Source organism: Terrapene carolina, unplaced genomic scaffold, assembly GCF_002925995.2.
Source record: "Terrapene carolina triunguis isolate 2854851 unplaced genomic scaffold, T_m_triunguis-2.0 Scaffold714, whole genome shotgun sequence".
NCBI lineage: Eukaryota > Metazoa > Chordata > Testudines > Emydidae > Terrapene > Terrapene triunguis.
Window position 1 is genome coordinate 20072597 of NW_020665065.1, and position 24946 is coordinate 20097542.

A 24946-nucleotide genomic window follows, 5' to 3' on the forward strand; every position below is an offset into this window, starting at 1 on the left:
TTGTCAAAGGGACCTAGGGGAGTAAGGCACCCACTCTCAGAGACACACTGTGTTTAACTCCACTGTCACTAAGGGTGGAACTTGGCCCCTGGGATTTGGGGCCAGGCTCTATTAGGTGCTTATGAAAATCCCAGCTTTTACTGCCCAGTGCTCAGTTTCCCAATCTGTAAAATGGGGATAATAACCTACTGAGCTGCTTTCCCGGGGCATTGTGAAGGCTGGGAAGTGCTCTGTGATCCCAGGTGTGTGTGACTATGGTGACTGCAGTTGGAAGAGCTGGCTGCTTACACGCTGGTCAAGCCCAGAGAGGATATCACAGCCCAGCTGCCCTTTGACAAATGCACCATGTGCCAACCAAGCTGACTTTACAAGAAGGGGCTGATCCGAAGCCCACTGACACCAGCCGACAGCTCTTCTCAGGTTCCAAGACAGCGTCTGTGGACTGAGAGGTCAATGCAGAGGACTGGAGCCGTCTGGATAAGCAGGGCCACTGGAGATGGGCCATGAAGCTGCAGCTCACCCTAATGTTAATAGCCAGCGTAGCCGGCTCAGCCACTGTCTGCTCAGTGTCACAAGGGCCAAGCAGGCACTGGAGGGCAGGTGTCTAACACTGTGAGGGGACACGGGGATTCAGGCGATGTCTCCGTACAGTTACGGGTCTGATCTGGGCAAACCTGGCAGCTGTCTAAGGGTCCCCTCTGCACTAGCCATTGTGCTGCAGGCTGAGCCACTCAGGGTAAGTAACAATAACACCTGTCAGTAGAGCGCAAAGCACGTTAGGTATCTTTATCCCCATTTTACAGCTGGGGATGCTGAGAGGGAAAGTGACTTGCTGCAGGTCACCCAGCAGAGCCAGGAACAGACCCCAGCTCTCCTGGGGCCCAGTGCAGTGCACGAATGCCCAGGCCACGCCACCAATGCTCAAACAGGAGCTGACAAATCTCTCGTGAGAGGAGGGGGCCGGGGGATGCAGGAGCTAAGGCGCCCAACATGGGCTCAGATCCCACCCCTGACTCTGCCACCGACCTGCTATGTGACCTTGGCTAGTCCCATAATCCAACTGGGGCCTTGTTTCTCCGTCTTTGAAGGTGAAACGCTACTTCCCTGAACTCCTATGGCCTGTGTCACACAGGGGGTCAGTGCAGATGGCCCTTCTGGCTTTCAAGTCGATGATCTCCCCAGGTTTGTCTGTGTTACCAAAGGCAGAGATTGGGCCTGGATCCCAGGGTCTGGTCATGGCTGAAGAGAGCAGGGAGGTGTTAGTGGGCCCTGCAGTGCTCCCTCCCCTCAGAACTGCGGCCAGATATCGGTCCATGCTGCTCAATGCAGGAGTAACTTCAGCTCTGCCCTGGCACCCCCTCGGAGAACGGGCATTGGCCTAGGAGCGGACATTGCCCTAGCTGATTAGGGAAAAGGGCTGCATGAAGGAAAGGGAGGGACAGGGAGCAGCATGGAGGCTCCAGCATATCTCCAGGGAGGCTCAGGTATGTCTACACTGCATTAAACCCGGGTCTGTGGGACCAGGGCTTGCTGAGTTGGGGTTTCCTAGCCCGCGCTTGAGCATCCACACTGCATTGTACAACTGGACTTACTATGGCTGGACTTGGGTCTCACAGCTGTGCTAATGCGTCCACACTGCACTGCGCAGACCTGCGTCCATACTGCAGTGTGACAGGGCTTGGACCCGAGACACAGGGAGACTCACCCCACTAGCAGGGTCCTAGGGCCTGGGGCCTGCTGACCTGAGTCAGGCTGATGTGTGTGTGGACGGAACAGGGGCTTGGGCTCCAACCTGACTCAGGGGCGGGCCCAGGCTTAGTGGGCAGTGTAGACACACCCTGCATGGCTGCTGCAAAGGCCCTGGTGTGGGGAGTGCAGCTAGGCCTCCAACGGCTCTGCCGAGTCCCTCCTGGGCAGGTTTCCCCACAGGACGGAGGCCAGAGTTTGTGTCTATCACTAGACGAGAGCACGGCCTGAAGTTTTATCTGCAGTGGTTTCTTACATGGCTGCAATGGAGCGTTAGCTCAGCAAGCGCAGGCAGGGGAGGATTCAGCTTTCCAGCCTGGAGAGACACTTTCCTCTCCTGAACCAGAGCTCACTGGATCTAAATCCTTGTTACTACGCCCACCCCTGGTGAAGGGCACTGGGGCAGGGGGCCTTCCTGTCAGGAGCAGAGCCAGGAGAGGGCATGTCAGGATTGGGTAAGGGGTGGGAGGAGGTGTGGCCAGGGTGGTCTCACATTGGTGATTCCCTGCTGCTGCAATGGGCTATTGTAGTTCTGAGGCTGCTCTGGCCAGATCACAAGAGGTGGCGCTCGCCTGGGCCAGCCCTCACCTCCACTATGGAGCAGTTCCCCACTGAAAGCTAGCTCTCAGTGCCACACACTGTCAACGCACGGATCACAGCAGCTACCATCCAGACACAGTGGCTCCTTCTTATTCATTCATCACCAATACAGTTAGAATACATGGACCAGTTTGGATCAAATAAGAAGTGGGTGAACCTTCATCCAAACCCTGAAATTGTGGCCAATGTGGCTATTAAGATGTGTCCAACACCTTTAAATTGAGAGGTCATTTTGCGCCGAGCTGCTGCAGCATGTTATGGCCCCTCAAACACACTGCGCTCTCCCCTGGTGACTTTACCTTTGTTCCTTCTTGTTGTTTCCTGGACTTGAAAATAAAAGTCATTCTGAAGGTGTGGGTGGAAAAACAGGCAGAGACAACCCTTCCAAAAGGCTCCAGTGATTTCTGGTGTTTTTCCTGTTCGGTTTTTGGCTCCCTCTGCCCTTCCTACTTCCCAAGGGGTCTGGAAGGGGAAGGCCTGAAGTATCCCAAGAGCGATTTTTCATGTGGAAACTCCATCACAGCCACAGTGGGAAATACAGTGGGTGCCAGGCAGAAGAAATCAACATTTACTGCCCGTGGGCAGAGGGTGATGTGATGGGGCCTGGGCTATGGCTCTCCATCCTGCCAGCAGCAGGGAGATCACGTCAGTTGAGAGCCATTAGACATTCAGCAAATTGACTCCATCACTGCAGGTGACGGGCATCCCTGCGCAGAGCCAGCACACGGCCCACCGGTCCTCAGGCATAGCTGGACTTCACTGTGACTTTCAAACAACACCTTCCCCGCTATTCCTCCCACGCTGGAGGAGGAGCTCCTTATAGACACCCACAGAGCCACTTCCTTGTCCCCTTAAAAAGCTCTCCTTTGCCGGGACACGTACAACAGCTCCACTGCTGCTGTGCTGAGACCACGGCCTGCCACGCTGAGCAGTTTCCTTGCCTGGCTGTATTCACCTATTGGCTGTGTTTGTACAGCGCCTGGCACAGCAGGGCCTGGTCCAGGCCTGGGGCTCCCAGGTGCTGCCGCAATACAGATAATCAGTGATTCACAAGTACTGTGGCCTCAGGCTGGCCACCTGTCCAGGCTGCATTTCAGCCAGTTTGTACAAGTCCTGTTAACCCTGAGCCCCTACGGCAGCCACAGCAGGAAAGCCTCAGACAGGTGATTCCAGCTAGAATTCCAGCATCCCAGCAGGCCTCAGCCTAACTCTGTGGCAGCTTTCTCCATCCACTCCCCTTTCCTCTGGCCTGTAAACCTCCCCACCCAAAGCCACATCCTCACCCAGCCTTGTGTTCTCAGCATGAGCACGCTGAGTCCCGGTGGATTGGACTGGACACTAGACTGGGACTCAGAAGATCTGGGGTTCACTTCCTAGCTTTGCCGCTGGGAGACCTTGGGTCACTTCTCTAGCAGTGCCTCAGTTTCTCTACCTGTAGAATAGAGATAATGATAGTGAGCCCCTTGCTAAAGAGCTTTGAGATCTCTGGGTGAAAAGAGCTAGGTGCTATTCTCTTTGTTCATCTCCCAGCCTGTGTCCCTGGAGCCAGCATCTCTGCAGGCTCTGTCCAGAAGAGAATGATCCTAGCTCACAAGTACCAGGCTGGCTGTGCCTGGAGTAGCCAGCTCCTGTCCTGTGCGGCCAGTGCTCGGCATCAAACCCTTGCAATGGAGAGTTTCGTATCAGGTTTCCCTGTCCCAATAATCCAGGAGGAGGCATTTCATGACCACGTCCCCAGCCCCGCTGAGCAAGAGCATGGCAGAGCAAGGATCTGGGGATTAATCCCAGCAGTGCTGCTGGAGTTGAATCCCAGCAGGAAGTGCCCCCCGCCCCCCCCCCCCCCCCCCCCCGAGGGGATCTGTGGGAAGTCCTGGGCTTCCTAACTGTACCTGAGGCGCTCAAGTGCAGCGGGGGCTGGTGAGGCTGAGGGGCTGGAATGGTAGATGGGGAGCTGTGCAGAGAGGAGCTGCCCAGTGGAGGCTGCTTGGCTGCGTCTCCTGTTTGTTTTGGAGTTTGTGGATCCTGGTGCTGCATGAAGGGGAAGTGGCTGGAGACTTTGCTCCTGTGTTTTGATTTGATCACGCCAGATAAAGCCTGGCAATGAACTTGACACCCTAGAAAGTGTTTTCTCCATGTGATCTGGGGGTCCCTCCAGATCCTGCCCTGGCCCAGCCACGTGTGATGGTCACAGCATCCTGCTCTGTGTACTGCCCATTAAATACTGGAAAGTCAGGTATCAAGGGCAGCTAAATTATGATTGTCTTCTAGGTAGCAAACAACACTTCCCCAGAGAGATCAGGGCCCCACTGGTGGAGCGCTGCTCAGCCCCTGTGCCAAAGGGCTTACAGTGTAAACAGACAGAAAGGTGGACAAGGAAGCCAGGACACAGAGAGTAGACATGAGTAACCCAAGCTGGCACAGCAGGCGTGGGGCTAGAACCCAAGTCTGTTGCAGTCCTCTCCTGTACCCTACCCATAGGCCCATGCTGCCTGCTGCCTCCCCTACCCACAACAGTCCCTGAGAGTCCCCTTCCAACAAGATTTTTAGCCCGGTTCTCCAGGCCTAAGACATCAGAGCAAATGAACATGGGGCTGCTTCCCCGGCTGGAACCACTGGGCAGTTTGCCCATTGCTCAGTGCCAAGGTAGAATCTGAAGAGCACTAAGACATAAAGCTGGATCCTGACCCCTGCTAATGCCCCTGTGAGCTGGACTGGATACCTCTGGTGTGGGAGACTCCTTGGCTGCCTGTCATAGCATCATGAGGCAACCTAGACCGCATGGTCTAGTGAGCTGACCACAGGCCTGTGAGCCAGGACCCTGGGCTGCTCAGCTTGATCCCCCAGTGACGTGCCACGTGTCTTTGGGGAAGTCACCTGGAATTGTTTTGGAAAACGCTGATTCGTCAAAACCAAAACTTTTTGCAGGAAAGTGTCTGTTACGACAGAGCATTCAGCAGGACGGTCAAGAGCAAGCTCCCAGAATAGTCAAGAGCCCGTTGGGCTGCGGGACGCACTAGTTCACAGCCTACGCTGCCTGATTCAATCCATGGCCCCCCGCACCCGGGGCAGTGCCTTAGCCATGGAGCTGTTGGTCTCCCTGGTTTCTGTCTGTGAAAGGTACTTATATGGCCCCATCACCATAGCCTCTGAGCGCCTGGCGAGCCTGGGAGGTAGGGCAGTGATATTCCCCCACTGCACAGAGGATGGCCTGAGACAGAGTCTAAAGCCATCGCTTTCAGTGGATGTGAGGCTCCTAAATACCGTTACATCCCTGGCCCCAAGTGACTTGCCCCAGAGCTCACAGGAAGTCTACAGCAGAGCAGGAAACTGGCTGTGGGCGGGCTCACGCCCTGACCACTGGCTAACCCACCCTCTTCCTGTCGTGCTATTGGAATGGGGGCAGCACAGAAATTCAGTGAGTCCTGCCTTGTGGTGGGTGGCCTAGAGGCTGGTTTATTTATAGTCCTGAAACCAAACTGGAACCAGAGCGCCAGCGAACTTCACATCATTTTAGTCCAGACAAAATACAGCTTATCACGCCCTCTCCCTCCGTAATATTCTTGCATCATCTGTCTGTTTGGGCAGAATTAGAGATCCCGGCTCCATGTTTAATGGAAACCAGAGAAAGCTGATCTCTCTGAGATACTGTTTAACCCACATATCACTTCTGTTTGGGGAACTTTCCTGTTTCCTCAGCAGTGTATAACTGCCATTCATAGCAAGGCGTGCAACGGTTGGGGAAATGAGAGGAGACTGGTTACCCTGGCTGAACGCTTTCAGGTGTTGTTAGTAATTTAATGATTTACATGGCGCCTTACACTGTAAGTGGGATCTTTCCTCCAGATCACTCCATTCAAAGAACCATCACAAATTGGTTTGGATGTAGGTGCTGGAACTGGGGGGGGGGGGCTGCTGCACCCCCTGGCTTGAAGTGCTTTCCATCATATACAGGGTTTACAGATTAGGTCAATGGCTCTCAGCCCCCCCACTATACAAATTGTTCCAGCGCCCTGGGTTTGGAACTGCCTTCTTTGGGCCCCCAAAGCTTTGGAAGTTCTGGATGCTCAAGGGATGCAGGATTATTTGCCACCAACAAATCCCAGTTCAGAAAGCCAGGCCACATGCACTGGAGAAGGCTGTGTAAAAAGCCATCGTAGTGTCTTTGAACTGGGGAGCTTCCCTTTACGTAGTCTGCAAGCCCTCTGCTGTTGGGTTCTGGTGGCTTCTGCATTAGAAGAGGGAGGCTCACTAGAAAGCTCCCAGACTAGTTAAAGGGATACTTGCCAATTCCTTTACGCTCATCCAGCCACTGGGCTTTGGGTTTGCAAACCTCTAACTAAAATGAGAGATGCCTCCCCTGATTATTCGCATTATGGCAGCACAGCAGGGCCCAATGGAGATCAGGGCCCCATCCTGCTGGGTGCTGTGCATGCTCTTAGTGAGAGACAGCCCCTGCCATGCACAGCTTCTGATTAAACAGACAAGGCAGATGAAGGGTGACAGGCAGGAAGAATTGTTCTCCACATTTTACATACGGAGAGCGGAGCGAGGCCGGAGCGATCAGGGTCCCATTTTATCTGAACTCAAGCAGCTTTGCATTTACGGTGCTAGCCTTGGGCAATATGAGGAGATAACTGGCTCTGTGGATGAGGGGAAAGCGGTGGACGTGATACACCTTGACTTTAGCAAAGCTTTTGATACGGTCTCCCACTGTACTCTTGCCAGCAAGTTAAAGAAGTATGGGCTGGATGAATGGGCTCTAAGGTGGATAGAAAACTGGCTAGATCATCGGGCTCAACGGGTAGTGATCAACGGCTTGATGTCTAGTTGGCAGCCGGGATCAAACGGAGTGCCCCAGGCAGTCAGTCCTGGGGCCGGTTTTATTCAACATCTTCATTAATGATCTGGAGGATGGGATGGATTGCACCCTCAGCAAGTTCGCGGATGATAGTAAGCTGGGGGGAGAGGTAGATATGCTGGAGGGTAGGGATAGGGTCCAGAGTGACCTAGACAAATTGGAGGATTGGGCCAAAAGAAATCTCATGAGGTACAACAAGGATAAGTGCAGAGTCCTGCACTTAGGAAGGAAGAATTCCGCACCGCTACAGGCTGGGGACCGACTGGCTAAGCGGCAGTTCTGCAGAAAAGGACCTCGGGATTACAGTGGAAGAGAAGCTGGATATGAGTGAACAGTGTGCCCTTGTTGCCAAGAAGGCTAATGGCATATTGGGCTGCATTAGTAGAAGCATTGACAGCAGATCAAGGGAAGTGATTATTCCCCTCTATTCGGCAATGGTGAGGCCACACCTGGAGTATTGCGTACAGTTTTGGGGCTCCCACTACAGAAAGGATGTGGACAAATTGGAGAGAGTCCAGCAGAGGGCAACAAAAATGATCAGGGGGCTGGGGTACATGACATATGAGGAGAGGCTGAGGGACCTGGGCTTATTTAGTCTCCAGAAGAGAAGAGTGAGGGGGGATTTGATAGCAGCCTTCAACTACCTGAAGGGGGGTTCCAAAGAGGATGGAGCTCGGCTGTTCTCAGTGGTGGCAAATGACAGAACAAGGAGTAATGGTCTCAAGTTGCAGTGGGGGAGGTTTAGGTTGGATATTAGGAAACACTATTTCACTAGGAGGGTGGTGAAGCACTGGAATGGGTTACCTAGGGAGGTGGTGGAATCTCCTTCCTTGGAGGTTTTTAAGGCCCGGCTTGACAAAGCCCTGGCTGGGATGATTTAGTTGGGGTTGGTCCTGCTTTGGGCAGGGGGTTGGACTAGATACTTCCTGAGGTCTCTTCCAACCCTGATATTCTATGATTCTATGATATCTGGTGCTATTCTTAACTCAGCTCGGTCTCGCCCATTAAGTATTAGAATGGAAAAGATCCATAAAAGTCATTCAAAACACACCTCTGGAGCCCCCTAGTCCGCCCCCTGCCAGTGCAGGGTCCTTCGTTCCTGTGCACTGGGTTGTGCTTTGTCCATGCCAGACTTCACTGGGCCAAGCAATGAGAACTGCCCCTGGAGACCATCCCCCACCCTAGCGCTTCACCCAGATGGGAAGTTCTAACTGATGGTCCCTGTCTTGATTACATCCCCGTGCTCCCTGTATCAGCCCCTTGTGCCACCCTGAAGAATTCTCTCCTTCCTCATTCGAATCCGCACCAATCATCTTGTGCCCGGTTGTCATTGAACCGAGCTACCGGCCAATCAGTGCATCCTGCCCCTGAACTATGTCTGTTGCTTTTCTCTGAATTAAGGGCAACCTCTTACACTTTCCTGGCGCTGAGGTGCCCAGAAGAGAATGCCATTCCAGAGTGATCTCTGGGAAATGCAACCAAGGGCTGGGGCCAGGGGAGTGGGAACAGGAGGGGAGCAGGGCCTGGCAAGTGGAAATGGAGCCTGGAGTTGGGAAGGCGAAGGTATCCCCCTGCCTGGGGGTAATCACTATTCCCAGAGAGCGGCCGTGGCTATGTCTGAAAGCAGCGATGGTGTGGAGACGCGCAGCACTTCTCTGCCTGCGGCCCCCTCGCACTGCCGTACTGGGCCTGACTTCTCTCATATAGACTCAAACTTGTGTTAAATATTTCAGTGAATATTGTGCGTGTGAAGTGAGAGATAAATACCCCAGGGCGAGCGCCAGGCAGAGCCCAGACAGGTGATGTACACGCTTCTCCCACTCGGCTCTGCAGCCTCCTGCTATTCCAGCCTGGTCTTCCCACAGTCCCCCTCCCCCACTATTCCAGCCATGCCCCCCAAGCTCTGCCAATGCCCCAGCAGCCACCCTGTGGTCCCCATCCTCAGCTCTGCCGATACCCCTCAGTTCTAACCCACAGGCCCCTGCTATTCCAGCCCTGGGTTCTCCACACACAGCTCTGCCAGTGCCTCTCCACCCCAGCCTGCAGCCCCGTTATCCCAGCCCCGGGCTCCCACCATACATAGCTCCTCAGAGGAACCTCAGTCCTAACCACACTGGCCATCTCTGCTAAGTTACCTCCGTTTTGATCTGTCTTGTGTTTTAACCACAGTAGACATTAAGGCAATTCTGATTTGCCTGAAGGGCAGAACCCAACGGATCTATGGAGGAGACTGGCTTTTGAAGAACAAATTGTCATCCAAACCCTAGTGATTAACTTGCTCAGATTATAAATCCCCTAAACATGTCGAGAAGGCAAAGTGGCTTGTCAAAATACTGAAGTCAGTTACATGTACTGTGACAGACCCAGACCAGTGGGGTACAGGAGTCTGGTAGAGGGCAAATATACTGGTCACTGGATGAGTAGTTTTCTGTTCCCTGAGTGACCAGAGCAGAGGCTGCACTAGAGTAATCAGGAACCTGCTAGAACCAGTTAAGGCAGGCAGGCTAATTAGGACACCTGGAGCCAATTAAGAAGAAGCTGGTAGAATCAATTAAGGCAGGCTAATCAGGGCACCTGGGTTTTAAAAGGAGCTCACTTCAGTTTGTGGTGTGAGTGTGAGAAGCTGGGAGCAAGAGGCGCAAAGAGCTGAGAGTGAGAGGGTGTGCTGCTGGAGGACTGAGGAGCACAAGCGTTATCAGACACCAGGAGGAAGGTCCTGTGGGAGACTAAGGAAGGTGTTTGGAGGAGGCCATGGGGAAGTAGCCCAGGGAGTTGTAGCTGTCATGCAGCTGTTACAGGGGGTACTATAGACAGCTGCAGTCCACAGGACCCTGGGCTGGAACCCGGAGTAGAGGGCAGGCCCAGGTTCCCCCCAAACCTCCCAGTTGACCTGGACTGTGGGTTCTTCCAGAGGGGAAGGTCTCTGGGTTGTTCCCCAACCCACATGGTGAATCTGTGGCTAGGTCTACACTACAGCGGGGGGTCGACCTAAGATACGCAACTTCAGCTACGTGAATACCGTAGCTGAAGTTGTGTATTTTAGGTCAACTTACCTGGCTGTGAGGACGGGGGAAAGTCGACCGCTGCCGTCGACTCCGCTGCCGCCTCTTGTCGCGGTGGATTTCCGGAGTCGACGGCAGAGCGATCAGGGATCGATTTTTATCGCGTCTTCACTAGACGCGATAAGTTGATCCCAGAACATCGATTGCCTGCTGCCGGACCCTCCGGTAAGTGTAGACGTACCCTCTGAGGCAAGAAAATCCACCAATAAGCGCAGGACCCACCAAGATAGAGGAGGAACTTTGTCACAGTACGTAACAGAAGTGAAAGACTCAACCCAATGACAATCCCAATCCCTCATTTCCTGCCCTGTCCCAGCCCCATTCACACCAGGAAGCATCCGGGTCCGTTATCCCTTGGGATGCCCTGTGTCCGTGCTTTGTTTGAAATGGTACTTTGCTTTCTTTTCCCAGCACAAATATTAAACAAGCCCAAGGATTTAGGCCCAGATTCACAGAGGTATTTTGGCTCCTAACTTCCATTGAAATAAATGAAACTTGGGATCCTAAATCCCTTTGAGGGTCTGGGCCTCAGGATGGGGGAAACTGCTAGTCTCTGGGGCTTGCAAACTGGCTAGAGCTTTTCGTTTCAGGTTTGTGGTTTGCACAAATGTTTCCCCACTTTTGCAAAATAAAATTTACCCTTGTTTTTCAAGGGATGTTTCCTGTTTGAAACCCCACCCTCAAAGTGTTTCAAAGGGAATGAAACCCCTGCTGGGTGCAAAGAAAGATTTGTGCTTGAAAGGGTTTCCTGTTTGGCTCTGGAGGGCAAGCAGGGGACTAACATCAAATGAATACCACACAGCAGCTGAGGCCTTGTGCCTGGCTAGAATCAGTGGAGCTCCAGCTGAAGAAGCATCAGCCAGTGCCACTATGGGAGGGGCTCTTGTGCACAGCCAGGCAGCACCTTGCTAGGCGCTAACTTCACATCTGCTAGAGAGCTGTGAGCGGGCGAAACTCCCAGTGTCCTGAGCCTGGATGAAAGCTGATCCATGCACTTGCACCAAAAGAACTCACTTAGTTGCAGTTCACACCTTCGGTGATTTCCCTGCAGACTCAGGAGGGGACACACTCTTATTTCAGATTAACAACAAGGGGTCTGGTGGCACCTTAAAGACTAACCGATTTATTTGGGCATGAGCTTTCGTGAGTAAAAACCTCACTTCTTCGGATGCATAGCATTGATTTCAGATTAAGAGTATCCTATTTGGATGCAGGTTATCACCAGGTTTTAGCAATTTAAGCCAAACTGAAAGCAGCCTCCTCTTAACTGGAGAGAAGAGCATCTGCTCGTGGGGTTAGTGACATTGGCTTTTAAACTGATTTAAGGGAAGCTGCTGTTATAGTCTCGGGCAGACAGGCCTAGATCCTCAAAAGTATTTAGGCTCCTAACTTCCCCTGATCCAGGAGGCCTCCTGGAGGGGCTCTGATGCAGCACGTTGAGTGTGCAGCACCCCCTAAACAGGATCAGAACCTCATCCCTGTTGTGTGGCTGAGTCTGGGGCCCAGCTCTCTAAGCTCTATCCCTCTGGGTGCCCTATCTCCAGGACTGACCTTGTCTCCATCAGCAGTGTCTGGTCTGAGCACCTTACAATCAGTAATGGCTTTATCCTCACACCCCTGGGAGCCGGGCAGTGCTCCTATCCCCATTGTACAGAGCAGGGCTAAGACCCAAAGCAACTGTGTGACTGGCCCAAGGACACACAGGAGTCAAGGGTAGAGCAGGGGATTGAACGAGGGCCCGCACCGCTGAGCCTTTCTTCCCCACCCTCATGAAAGAGGAAACGAGCTGGGGAGCTAGCGACACGCCCATCCATAACGCTGGGATCTGCAACCATTGAGGCAGCAGACAGACTGGCCTTGCGGTGCTGTGGTTTTGGCCAGCTCTGACTCTCTGCCCTCAGGGGTGTGTGCTCTTGTTGCCAAGAAGGCTAATGGCATTTTGGGCTGTATAAGTAGGGGCATTGCCAGCAGATCGAGGAATGTGATCGTTCCCCTTTATTCGACATTGGTGAGGCCTCATCTGGAGTACTGTGTCCAGTTTTGGGCCCCACACTACAAGAAGGATGTGGAAAAATTGGAAAGAGTCCAGCGGAGGGCAACAAAAATGATTAGGGGTCTGGAGCACATGACTTATGAGGAGAGGCTGAGGGAACTGGGATTGTTTAGTCTCCAGAAGAGAAGAATGAGGGGGGATTTGATAGCTGCTTTCAACTACCTGAAGGGGGGTTCCAAAGAGGATGGATCTAGACTGTTCTCAGTGGTCCCTGATGACAGAACAAGGAGCAATGGTCTCAAGTTGCAGTGGGGGAAGTCTAGGTTGGATATTAGGAAACACTATTTCACTAGGAGGGTGGTGAAGCACTGGAATGCGTTACCTAGGGAGGTGGTTGAGTCTCCTTCCTTGGAGGTTTTTAAGGCCCGGCTTGACAAAGCCCTGGCTGGGATGATTTAGTTGGGAATTGGTCCTGCTTTGAGCAGGGGGTTGGACTAGATGACCTCCTGAGGTCCCTTCCAACCCTGATATTCTATGATTCACTAGAACAGGAGCACTGACAAGCCCCTAAAAACCCCGAGGATCTGGGCTGTAGTCCCTTGGTTTGGTTAAGCCCCTGCTGGCCTTTATGCTACTAAATGTCTTGCAGCACTCAAGGACCCTGCCCATTTCCGGCCCCTTCTGCCCCGTGAATGAGGCACCGGGCTCTCTCGTGCTGCCGTGACAGCAATTGTTCATTCCACAGGTGCCCTAAGGCAGGGTTCGTGCCCTTCCTAGGCCTGATCACTGCAGAGACCAGGCCTTGGTCTGCCTGAGCGTCCATGACAGTCCCCAGATAGAAAGAGGCGAAACTCCTCTGCTCTGAGACTCCCTGGGAATGATTCCCGTGGCCCAGCCCACCGAATACAACTTCTCAGCCCATCAGTCTCAGTGATTATTTCTATTGCTCTTGTGCCTCACAGCGCCAGGCCTGGAGCAGGTGGCGCCATGGGGGCGCCGCCCAGACTCCAAAGGGGCCCCGGCCCGGCCTGATCCAGCCCGCTCTGCTGTGTTGCGTCCTGAGGGCCCCGCCCGCTGGCTCCTCTCCACTCCCTGGTCCTCCTCCCCTACCCCCCCAGCCCATCGCTCGCTCCTGTTGGCTCGCAGGCCAGCCGAGGGCTACTCTCCACCTGCTGGCCGGACCCCAGTCCGGGCAGTCTCTGCTGCCCACCACCTGTGGGGGCCCCGCCTGCCTCCCTGGAGCCGAGTGGCCTGGGACTGGTGGAGAAGCTGGGCCAGTCTCAGCCAGTGCAGGGGGGCAGCGGCCGTGGGAGGCTTGGCAGTTGGCCAGGTCCCTCCAGGTAGGGTGACCTAACTTCCCAGCCAGGGGCTCGCCCAAGCTGAGAGCCCCCTCCCCCGCCCAACTGCGCACCACTGCCCAGGGGCTGAGGCTCATCCCCCTCCCTCAGCTCCATGCACCGCTGCCCTGGGGCTGGGGCTGGCCCCCCTCCCAGCTCTGTATGTCGCTGCCCAGGGCTCACCCCCACCCCCGCATCCCCCGTGCCCCCCCAAGCACCTCGCACTGCCCCCCAAGCTCCTCAAACTGCCCCCCACACTCCCCGAGCTCCTCACACTGCTGCCCAGGGCTGGGACTGACTCCACCCCCTTGAGCTCTGCTTCACGCAAGGCTGGGGCTGACCCCACCCCTATTTCCCTGCATGCCCCACTAGGGGGTGCACCCAACTTTTTTGATACACGAGCAGGAGCAAACGGGACAAATGCCCTGGTCACCCTACCTTCAGGCAAGTGGGTCTTGGGGGAGCCCGGCAGGGGCGGGGGCAGGGGCAGGCCCTGGCCTGGCTGATCACGCAGCTCCTGAGAGGCCGGAGTGATTCCCCACCCCAGGACCGGACTGGCCCCGGCTGCACTGCCAGCTCAGCCCGGCAGACACAGTCACCTTCCAGCAGGGCTGGTGAATGCGGCCGGGGGGCAGGCAGGGGGAGTGGGTCTCTGGAGGGGCCTATGGTGGGCGGGCGCTGGGCAGTGGGGGAAGTCTGTGTGTGTTGAGGTGCTGGGCAGTGGGGGGGTTCTGTGGTGGTGGGGCTTTGGGGAAGGGCAGTGAGGGGTGGGGGAGATCTGTGTGTTGGGGTTCTGTGTGGGGTGCTGGGCAGTAGTGGTGGGGCTGTGGGTGGGGGGCACTGGACGGGGTGTGTGTGTAAAGTGCTGTGCATTTGTGGGGGGGGTCTATGGGGGCACTAGGCATAGCGGGTCTGGGGGGTGTTGGGTGGGGGGGCTGTGTGGCACGGCATGGGCCTGCCCCCAAGGGGAAGGGGCACGCTGGCAGCACAAGTGTGGGTGGGCCAGTGTGCATCTGGCGATTGCCGGTTTGTAAACAGCGCCCTTGCACTGGGCTGGGTGGAGCGGGGCCCCCCTGCCATGCTATGCCCCATTGCCCCGGCCAGCCCTTCACTCTGGGGACCAACCTCCAGGCCCACAAACGGTTAATCCGGCCCTGGCCCTACCCCACGGGCCCCTTTGACTTGCTTCCCCTGCGTTCTTGGGCTGAAGTACCCACCACTCCTTACGGCCCAAGCGAGCAGTCCCGGGAGAGGCAGGACTGGGCACTGGCTCCTGGGAGAGCTGCTCCCTGGTGTGCTATAAGCCCCCTCCATGGGATTCAAATCCTGGGTGCACGTCACCCCATCCAGCACAATATGTCCAAAGGCCAGTCCAGGACCCCAGCTGGTTCCTGGAGCCTGCTCACCCTGCCAGCGTGGGGCAGTTACAGTATGTACATCGTGAAGTCACTCAGGGCGTTGCTCTCTATGGAGTCTGATCAAGTCAGTGCAAATGCCTCCGACCTGGGGGCCATAAATTACCCAGGGTTTTATGTACCTCTGTTTGCGTAAGAGTTTTCTCTCTCCCAGCCAGGGTCTAATCCAGGCCAAGCCAATGCCATGATCTCCGAGTGCCTGTCCCTGACTCATGATTTTTGAACATTTGGGGTTGGCGATACCGCATTTGGCACTTCTGCTGCATGATTTGTATGGAAAACCAGCCAGCAAAGTCTCAACTGTAGCGAGACTAAAAGGGGTGGGGGTGGGGGTGGAGAAGCTGCCAGCATTTGTCCATCCATCCTCATACACATCCGTCCGTCATCTAGGTTCTTATACTAGCCCACCCCACAGTATCTGAGCACTTCCCAACACGTCACAGCAGTTTCTCTCTCCCCTCTTTCCCCGCAGGCAGGAGTCAATGCTTGGTTAGGATGCAGGGGTTTGGGGGTTACATGCAGGGGTCTGTGTGGGGAAGGGAACTCATTGTGGGAAAGGAATAGGTCTGGGATTAGTTCTAACTGCAAAGAGGCCTGCTGGGCATTCTGATCTCTTGTGGCAGGGAGTTCCACAGGCGAGGGCCAGCTCCTGTGACAGTTCTGCCTCTTGCACTCACCTGCCGCAGCCTCCCCTACTGGGCAGGATTAGGGTTGTCCCCATGGAGGAGAGCTGTGATGGGAGGTGGAGGGAGAGGTGATCTGTCACGGGGTCTGGGCTTTGATATCAGGACAGACACCTTGTATCTGGTGGGAGTCAGTGCAGAGAGCAGGCCACCAGGATGATGGGCTCGCTGCCTGTGTTGCTGAGCAGATGGGCTGTTGCCTTTTGAACCCATTTTCACTTGTGCGGGATATGTGGCGTCATCCCTAGGCATAACCCAAAGTCCCAGCTGCAGGGGTCACTGGAGCCAGGGTGCTGAATGAATGGATGGGGCCCAGGGTCTTGGCCACTCCCATGTGGAGATGGTTTCTGCTGCTGTTGGACACTGGTAGCACTGAGGAACCCACGGCTGAAGACTGAATTAGCAGACGGCCAGCGAATGCCCTGGATGGGGGGATGTTCTAGAGAAGACAAGCTCTCCCAGCCCTGTGTTGGCACTGCCCCTGGCCCTTTCCCATTCTGCCACTGGGTCCTGCCCTGCCCTGCCCCCTGATGCGCGGGACTGTCATCGAGCCCTGCCCTCCCATGGTCGTTGGCCCCACACTAACTTTGCTGGGTTCTGAGAGTGGCCCAGACAAACACGAGAGAAGCTGTTTCCCCTTGCAGCCTGCAGCCTTTTCCTGTGCGGCTTCTCTGCTTTGCAGACCAGGCCCTGAGGTTTCTTAGCTGCTCGTGTCTGGCTCTGGGCTGTGCTTCTTGCTCTAAGGTAGCGTGACTAGCAACTCCCGCAGCCCTCAGAGCGTCACAGGGTGACGGAAGAGCCGCAAAGCGAGGAGCCACATGGGCCTGCCTAAAACAGCAGCAGAAGGAAAGCGGAGCGCTGGGATCTGTGACCAAACTGACATGCACTCTGCTCCCCCAGCACCGTGGGCTGGAGCCCAGCACAGCCTGCACACCCCAGGCTGGGCCCTTCGGAAAATCTGCCTAAATGGGAGCTGAGCTCCTTTGGGAAGCCAGTTGGGGGTGTTGAGTCCAGCCCAGGTGTGTCAGCCACAGCCCCATGTGGGGGCAAAGCATTTGGGGGATCAGCTCCCACTGTTCCCCGATCCTGCCCCCAAGCCCCAGCCTCTCTCTGGTGTCCCCTTCTTGCTTTTAGTGTTGCACACTATTGACACGAGCAACGCAGCCTCTGTGTGGACGTAACACGGCAAGGGGCTGACCCCGCAGGAGCAATGCTGCAGCGCTGTGAGCGTCCTGTGGGAAGTGCCCCACTGGAGGGCCTTGCACACGCTGTCTCCGCCTGTTAGGCTTGGGCAGGATCAGATTCACCTCTACGCTCCAGCGATGCAAACCGGAGCAGTCCCCAGCAGCCAGGACATGCCTGTGAATCCGAGCCCCATTTGCACATTGTATCCCTCCGTATAACAGGCCAGCTTCTCTGCTCAGCTCCTGCAACCTTAGCTTGCCCCCGCCCCGCCTGCTGGGCAGGGGAAAGGAGAAGCTGGGGCTTTTACTGAACACTGTTTCTAACACATTTCCCACGACAGCACCTGTAGCCTCGACGACAGTCCCACGGCTCATTCCCCTTCCTGGATGAGAATAAGCATCACCACCATAAGCACCTTTATACCCGTATAACACCATTCTCCTACAATTCTTCCAGGTAGACAAGGACTCACCCAGGGCAGCCTGTGGCAGAACAGGGCTTTGAACCCACATCTCCCAAGGCCCAGGCTAGCAGCCTAACCACCTGCCCCCCCCCCTTCCCTTCCCAGGAAGTGAAACCAAACTAACTATTTCAGTCGTAATCTCCACGCTTGGTTATTGGGTTTATCGTGGCGTTAGGACTCTGCTTTGGTAGGAGGGGCCTTGTTTTGATCTAACGTATGCTGATTCCTTACTGGCTTAATGACCTCTATCTAGAGACACTTTGATGCCGAAATAGGAGTGTCCCCCCCTCCCCCTCCCCGACTTAATGCCTAGGGTGAGAATTACAATCAGTGCTGTAATGGCAGCTCCACTCACCGCAAGAGACAAGCTCGGCGGCTCCCAAGTCATGTGGGCACTTTTGAAAATGTTACCCCTATGCTCTAAACTCTTACGACACGGACACAGAGAGGACACACGACTGGGGTCTGTACAGGACCCAGCACAATGAGATCCTGACATTGGTCAGGGTCCGTGCAGCACCTGGCACAATGGGGCCCCTTTCCTGATCTTGCTTGGGGTCTGTGCAGTGCCAGTCACAGAGGGGCCTGATCTCAGCTGGGTTTGTACAGTGCCGGGCCCAATGGGGGCCCAAGCTCAGTCTGGGTCTGTGCAGCACCTGGCACAATGGGCCGGATCTTGGCCGGGGTCTCTAGGCGCTACTGTAACACACACATAGCTTTTAACTGAGGTCCTGTCCATGTACTAGATACAATTCTGACTCCTAACACCCGTTTCCAAGGTGCATTAATCTTGGCCTCCTGCTGCAGGTCAAACAGAACCTGACCCCCCCACTCCCCCTGCAATGCTTTCAGCTGTTTCCCAGAAGCTCACACTCTTGAATGAGGCTTTTGAGCTGTGTGTGGCTCAGTCACCACAGCTGAGTTCAGTTAAAAATAACCCCCGTGTACTGTCCCTTTAAAGACCGAAGGCCAGGCCTGTCGCAATATTGACAGTATCCTCTCCTTGGGGTTGCTGCAGCCCCAGCGCTATGCAGGCTCCAAGCCTCCATCCACACCCACGCAAGCAGCACAAAGTTTGCGTCATTCGGTACCTTGCAAGGGCTGAGATAACTCGCAATCATTTGAGTGAGCAGAGACCGAATGGCCTTAGAAGAAAACCTGGCTCTGTGTCCCTTCGCCTAGGGAAGTTAAGGCCAGAAAGTCTCTCCAGGAGTCTAGTCTGACCTGCTGCATAGCCAGGGCATGGATTTTAACCCCGGGCTGCCTGTACTGGGGGAGTGAGGCTGTCAACCCCAATCACGTGTGGCAGCACTAGAGCATACCCTTTAGAACAGTGGTCTCCAATCTTTTTATGCCCAAGATCACTTTTTGAATCTAAGGGTAACTCAGGATCTACCCCGCCCCTTCCCTGAGGCCCCACCCCTTACCCAAAGCCCCGCCCCACTCACTCCATCCTCCCCTTCCCCCCATCACTTGCTCTTCCCCATCCTCACTCACTTTCACTGGGCTGGGGCAGGGGGTTGGGGTTCGGGAGGGGGTATGGGCTCTGGGCTGGGGCCAAGGGGTTTGCAATGTGGGAGGGGGCTCTAGGCTGAGCCTGGGGCAGGGGATGGGGGTGAGGGGTTTGAAGTTCTAGGAGGGAGTTTGAGTGTAGGAGGGGGCTCCAGGCTGGGGCAGAGTGTTGGGGTGCAGGAGGGGGTTTGGGGTGCTGGCTCCGGGAGGGGGCTCAGGGTGGGGCTTGGGGTGCAGGAGGAGGTTCGGGCTGCAGGAAGGGGTATGGGCTGCTAGCTTTGGGAGGAGGCTCCAGGATGGGGGTTGGGGTGCAGCCTCCCGCCGGGCAGCACTTAGCTCCGGCGGCTCCCGGTCAGTGGCAGGTGCGGCGAGGCTAAGACAGGCTCCTGCCTATCCTGGCCCCACACCGCTCCCGGAAGGGCCAACGTGCCCCTGCGGCCCCTGGGGGACGGGGCGGGGGGCACATGGCTCCATGCGCTGCCCGTGTCTGCAAGCACCGCCCGTGCAGCTGTCCCGGCCAATGGGAGTTGTGGGGGCGGTGCTTACAGGCAGGAGCAGTGCATGGAGGGAGACCCCTGCCCCCCCCCCCCACCTTCATGGCTGCAGGGCTGCGCTGGGAGCGGCATGGAGCCGGGGTAGGCAGGGAATCTGCCTTAGTGGCAGCCCCGATGCACCACCAGAGATCACAATCAACTGGGGGATCCTCTAGGATCGACCGGTCGATCGCGATCAACCGGTTGGTGACCACTGCTTTAGAATGACACCAGCTTAGCTGAGTGCGATTCTGTGCCTGGCCTCTAGGAGGTGCAACACACACAGGTGCACCCCAGGAGAAGGGGCTTTGAGCCCCAGGAACTCTGGGCTGCTTGGGGGCTGAAAAGGCCCCTGGCAGCCGTTCTAAGTTAGGGGCCTGGACTGCCTTTGAGCAGCTCAACAAGCCCGAGCTGCCCAGATTGGCCATTGTGCTACGTGCCCTCTCCTGCCCCGGCATGCCCCCTGCGCTGGGGTTCGCGAGGGGGGCTGTGCCCTGGAGGTTTGGTGAAGAGCTTGGCGAACGGTTCGGAAGCTGGAGGCCTGGGGGAGCTGAATCTATGGAGAGGAGCCAAGAGACAGTTCAGTGGTGATGTGATCACAGTCTGAAAGCGTCTACGTGGGGAGGAGATTTCTAACAGCGGCAGGAGAGCCACTGGCTGAGGCTGGATACCTCCCAGTCAGCAAGGCGCTGCACAGTGAAACTGACCAGCCATTGCTTTGTAGCCTGGAAGACAGGTTTGGGGAGCGCCCAGACTGGCCTTTACAAATGTCTTCACAACTCCTGTTAATTACCAGGTGGTTGAAATCTCTGTCCCCCACTCCCAGGAGTGAGGGAAGCTGGGTTCCTCCCGCCAGCTCCCCCTGCTGGCCGAGTGCGACACTGCCTCTGGGTGGCTGAACCTGGCACTCTCCCACTCCACTGCACAGCTGATCAACACCCGGGGGTGGGAAGGCTGCTGTGTGGAGAGCCTGGGGCTGGGGCTCAGCTGCTCCCATTCCAAGCAGGCTGGGAGCTGGGGAAGGGGAAGCCTGTAGTTTCCCCCAGCAGTAAGTTGGGGATAAGTTCCCCTCCCCCTGCCCCTCTAATGACACCTATGCTCCAAGCACCACGTGTCCCAAGCATGGGGCGGTCCACGGCGGGCGGACAGTGAGAAACAAAGTGGTGAATGAGGAGTCCTGGCGGGAGTGGGTGAAGCTCCCCGTGGCTCCACCTGCTCTCACCAGCACTGAGCACGAGGCCATTCATGTGCATGCGATACCCACAGCCCACCGGGCCCTGGGCGGCACTGATTCACCCTGGACGAGTCTCCCGCCTGCAGGCAGGGCCTGGCACCCACGTTGTGCTGCCGGCGTGTACGAAGGAATCTGGAGAATGCTCAGTGGGACGGGGAATTTGCCAGCTGTTAAGAATCTGCCCGACTACAAAGAGCAGATGCCACTAGCAGCTGCCTCTCCCTGTGGTCGGCATTTCCACACAGTCTCAGCGGTGCCCGCTGGAGCGGCACAGCCCCTGGCAGAGCGCTTAGTGCTTCCTCCCTGGCACGGAGCTCTCCAAGTCCATAACCCCTGCCCCTGAGAGCCTCACAGAGACTCTGTTCAGTTGGCACGTTGGGGTCCCATGTTCTCCCTCAATGAACTTCGTATCACACCTGCCCATGTCACAAGGCAGCCCAGCCCTGCCAACTCACCCTGGGCCCTGAGAGCCACGCTGGGCCCTGTCCACTTCCTGCAGCGTCCCCAGTAATGACCATTCTGGCAGGACAAACTGCACCCCCAGTGCACCTGTGCATCTCCCATTTCTGCCCTCAGCAACACCTGGGAGACCCCTTTGCCTTCCGGGGCCTGCCCCAGTGTAGCAGACTGGAGTGCACTAACCGGCCCAGCTCCCTCTCTCACAGCTCTAACCACTAGACTGTACTTCCATCCAGAGCCAGGGCTAGAACTGTCAAGTCCTGGCTCCCAGACCCCTGTTCTAACCACTGGGATTAGCCTCGTGGGCACATGCTGCTTGCAGAGGCACTGGAATCATAGAATCATAGAATATCAGGGTTGGAAGGGACCTCAGGCGGTCATCTAGTCCAACTCCCTGCTCAAAGCAGGACCAATTCCCAACTAAATCATCCCAGCCAGGGCTTTGTCAAGCCGGGCCTTAAAAACCTCCAAGGAAGGAGACTCCACCACCTCCCTAGGTAACCCATTCCAGTGCTTCACTACCCTCCTAGTGAAATAGTGTTTCCTAATATCCAACCTAGACCTCCCCCACTGCAACTTGAGACCATTGCTCCTTGTTCTGTCATCTGTCACCACTGAGAACAGCCAAGCTCCATCCTCTTTGGAACCCCCCTTCAGGTAGTTGAAAGCAGCTGTCAAATCCCCCCTCATTCTTCTCTTCTGGAGACTAAACAATGCCAGTTCCTTCAGCCTCTCCTCATAAGTCATGTGCTCCAGACTCCTAATCATTTTTGTTGCCCTCCGCTGGACTCTTTCCAATTTTTCCACATCCTTCTTGTAGTGTGGGGCCCAAAACTGGACACAGTACTCCAGATGAGGCCTCACCAATGTCGAATAAAGGGGAACGATCACGTTCCTCGATCTGCTGGCAATGCCCCTACTTATACAGCCCAAAATGCCGTTAGCCTTCTTGGCAACAAGAGCACACTGTTGACTCATATCCAGCTTCTCGTCCACTGTGACCCCTAGGTCCTTTTCTGCAGAACTGCTACCCAGCCATTCGGTCCCTAGTCTGTAGCAGTGCATAGGATTCTTCCGTCCTAAGTGCAGGACTCTGCACTTGTCCTTGTTGAACCTCATCAGGTTTTTTTTGGCCCAATCCTCTAATTTATCTAGGTCCCTCTGTATCCGATCCCTACCCTCTAGTGTATCTACCACGCCTCCCAGTTTAGTGTCATCTGCAAACTTGCTGAGAGTGCAGTCCACACCATCCTCCAGATCATTAATAAAAATATTAAACAAAACCGGCCCCAGGACTGACCCTTGGGGCACTCTGCTTGAAACCGGCTGCCAACTAGACATGGAGCCATTGATCACTACCCGTTGAGCCCGACGATCTAGCCAGCTTTGGGTCTGGGTCTGTCGATACTTTCCCTCAACCCTCTGCCTCTGCCCGCCGCTGCCAGTGCATACACCCCTGTGACCCTCTACAGCATGTACACATGGTGCCCCTCACCTGCAACCAGGGCTGTATTTCTGTACCATGGATTCTAAGGGTGCCATGGGGCAGCATGCAAAGCCCCTTGCCAAAGCAGGAAACTGTCTCCCACTTGCTTCTCCTATGGTGCACACGGGAAGGAGACAAACTGAGAAAGGGAAGAAACTTTAGGAGAGAAAAGGCACCACCCCAAGGCAGGGCCTTTTCATCACAGCAAGAGCCCTGAATTCCCGAGGCCTGTCATAGGAGGGCAGCTAGTGCCCCCTGGTGGCAAAAGCTAAAACATTCCGCTCGGTTACAAGGTAGCCTTTCACAGCAATTCCATTAGAAGGCGGGTTGGAAAGGGCTCCCACCTGGGAGGGCACAGGGCTGGCTTTGCAGTGTGCTAGACCCCAGGAAAGGGAGCGTTACCTGTCTCAGCAGCACCACAGGTGGGGACTGGGGGTGACGCTTAGCCAGATTCTCACAGACTATTTCCCGGAGCCCACCATGCCCCTCCCCCGCCCCATTCTCCATGGGAGGCACTTGGGCTCAGGGCTTCTGCCCCACGGGGCATGCCGGGGCTCAACTCAGGGCTTCTGCCCCGCGGCTCGGGGCTCTGGGCTTCAGCCACAGGGCGCCACAGACCCCCTGAAACTGGCTTGTGCCGGGGGGGGCACAGTCCTGCCCCTTCTCATCCCCCCGAGGCCCTGCCTCCTAGCCAAGCCGGAGCGGAGCCAGGGAGCCCGGGCCCCTCCACTTGCCCAGTGTGGGGAGGCCCAAGAGCAGCCCCTGGCCCATGTCCCCCGCTCCCCCAGAGCCCCACGCAGGGAAGGTGGAGGGTCCGCAGCTCCCCACAGCTGCCCCCTCCCTGGGCCGCTCTTACCTGGGCTGGGCTCTAGTTTCTGGCCCAGCCAGGGGGCATGGCCTTGGGGGGGAAAGAAGGGGCAGGGTGCCCGGCTCATGGAGAAAAGTGGACGGGCCTTGGCATCTTGATTTAGTTGGGGACTGGTCCTGCTTTGAGCAGGGGGTTGGACTAGATGACCTCCTGAGGTCCCTTCCAACCCTGATATTCTGATTCTATGACCTTGGCCCCCCTGTTCCAGCGCCACTGGCTTGTGCCCCCCTCCCCCAGAGGGCTGCGGACTTCAGGTGAGAATCACGCAGCATCAGGCTGGAGTCAAGGTTTGAAAATATTGACTGCAGCTCGGCTCGGCTCTGGACAGCTCTGGCTGGATTTAAGCCCTGCTCTTAGCAGTTCTGTACAATCTGTGAGCAGAAAGTGGCCAAAAGGTTTCTATTCGACAGTCCGAGAACAGGCCCCGTGACATGAAAATCAATGGGACAACTTGTGTGCTTAAAGCAAGGCACGTGCTTAAGTACCATGCCAAATGAGAGCTTAAATCACTGTGCCTCGGTTTCCCCAGCTGCAAAATGGGAGTGATACACAGCAGGGCCGTGCAGGTAAATTAAGAGATGTCTGGGGGATGCTCAGAACCTCTGTGATGGGAGCAATGGAAATAGCTGGATAGAGATCATCTTAATCATAGCATCATAGAATCATAGAAGATCAGGGTTGGAAGGGACCTCAGGAGGTCATCTAGTCCAACCCCCTGCTCAAAGCAGGACCAATCCCCAACTAAATCATCCCAGCCAGGGCTTTGTCAAGCCTGACCTTAAAAACCTCTAAGGAAGGAGATTCCACCACCTCCCTAGGTAACCCATTCCAGCGCTTCACCACCCTCCTAGTGAAAAAGTTTTTCCTAATATCCAACCTAGACCTCCCCCACTTTTTCCTTTACCTTAGCGCCTCACAACCTTTAATGTATTGATCTTCCCAGTCCCCTCACAGGTGGGGCAGTACTTCCACCCCCCCATTACATAGACAGGAGCTGGGGACCTCCTGATTCGCCCAAGATCCCATGGGGATTCTGTGGAACAGCAGGAAGTGACCCACACCCACTGAGCTTTCCTTCCTCTCACCTGACACGCTCTTCGGCACCATTTTCTAAACTCCCCAGTGCAGATTTTCCCAAGTTAGCGGCTTTTAGAGCTCCGACCTGCTTCAGCCCAATGACTTTCTGACTCTTGAAATGTCCCTGCAAGTCTACACGCACCTGCAGCATCACGCACCAAACTGGGGGCGGAATTTGCATGAATTTTCCTGTTAAAGTTTTTCACTGATTTCCCCCACTCCTACAACTTTTATAATGTTCTTTGTATTGCTGATGCCACTGTGATTGCTGAGTGGTTTCCCATGCGGAGGACGTCACACTGAGCCCTTCACAAGTAGCTAGAGGCACTAGGTGCTTTTCTGTAAAAAGTGACAAAGTGTCCTCCTCCTGTCGACACACCTTCTAGACTAACAGACGTATTGGAGCATAAGCTTTCGTGGGTGAATACCCACTTC

General features: G+C 55.7%; 1 protein-coding gene across 1 annotated transcript in view; it reads left to right on the top strand.

Moving 5' to 3' along the window:
• Positions 1-637: 637 nt before the first annotated feature.
• LOC115271373 (polyhomeotic-like protein 2) overlaps positions 638-24946 on the top strand; it is a 171410-nt gene continuing 147101 nt past the window's right edge. Inside the window, exon 1 of the mRNA XM_029913574.1 lies at positions 638-736. Coding sequence (XP_029769434.1) covers positions 638-736 — 99 coding nt within the window. The remainder of the gene's footprint in view (positions 737-24946) is intronic.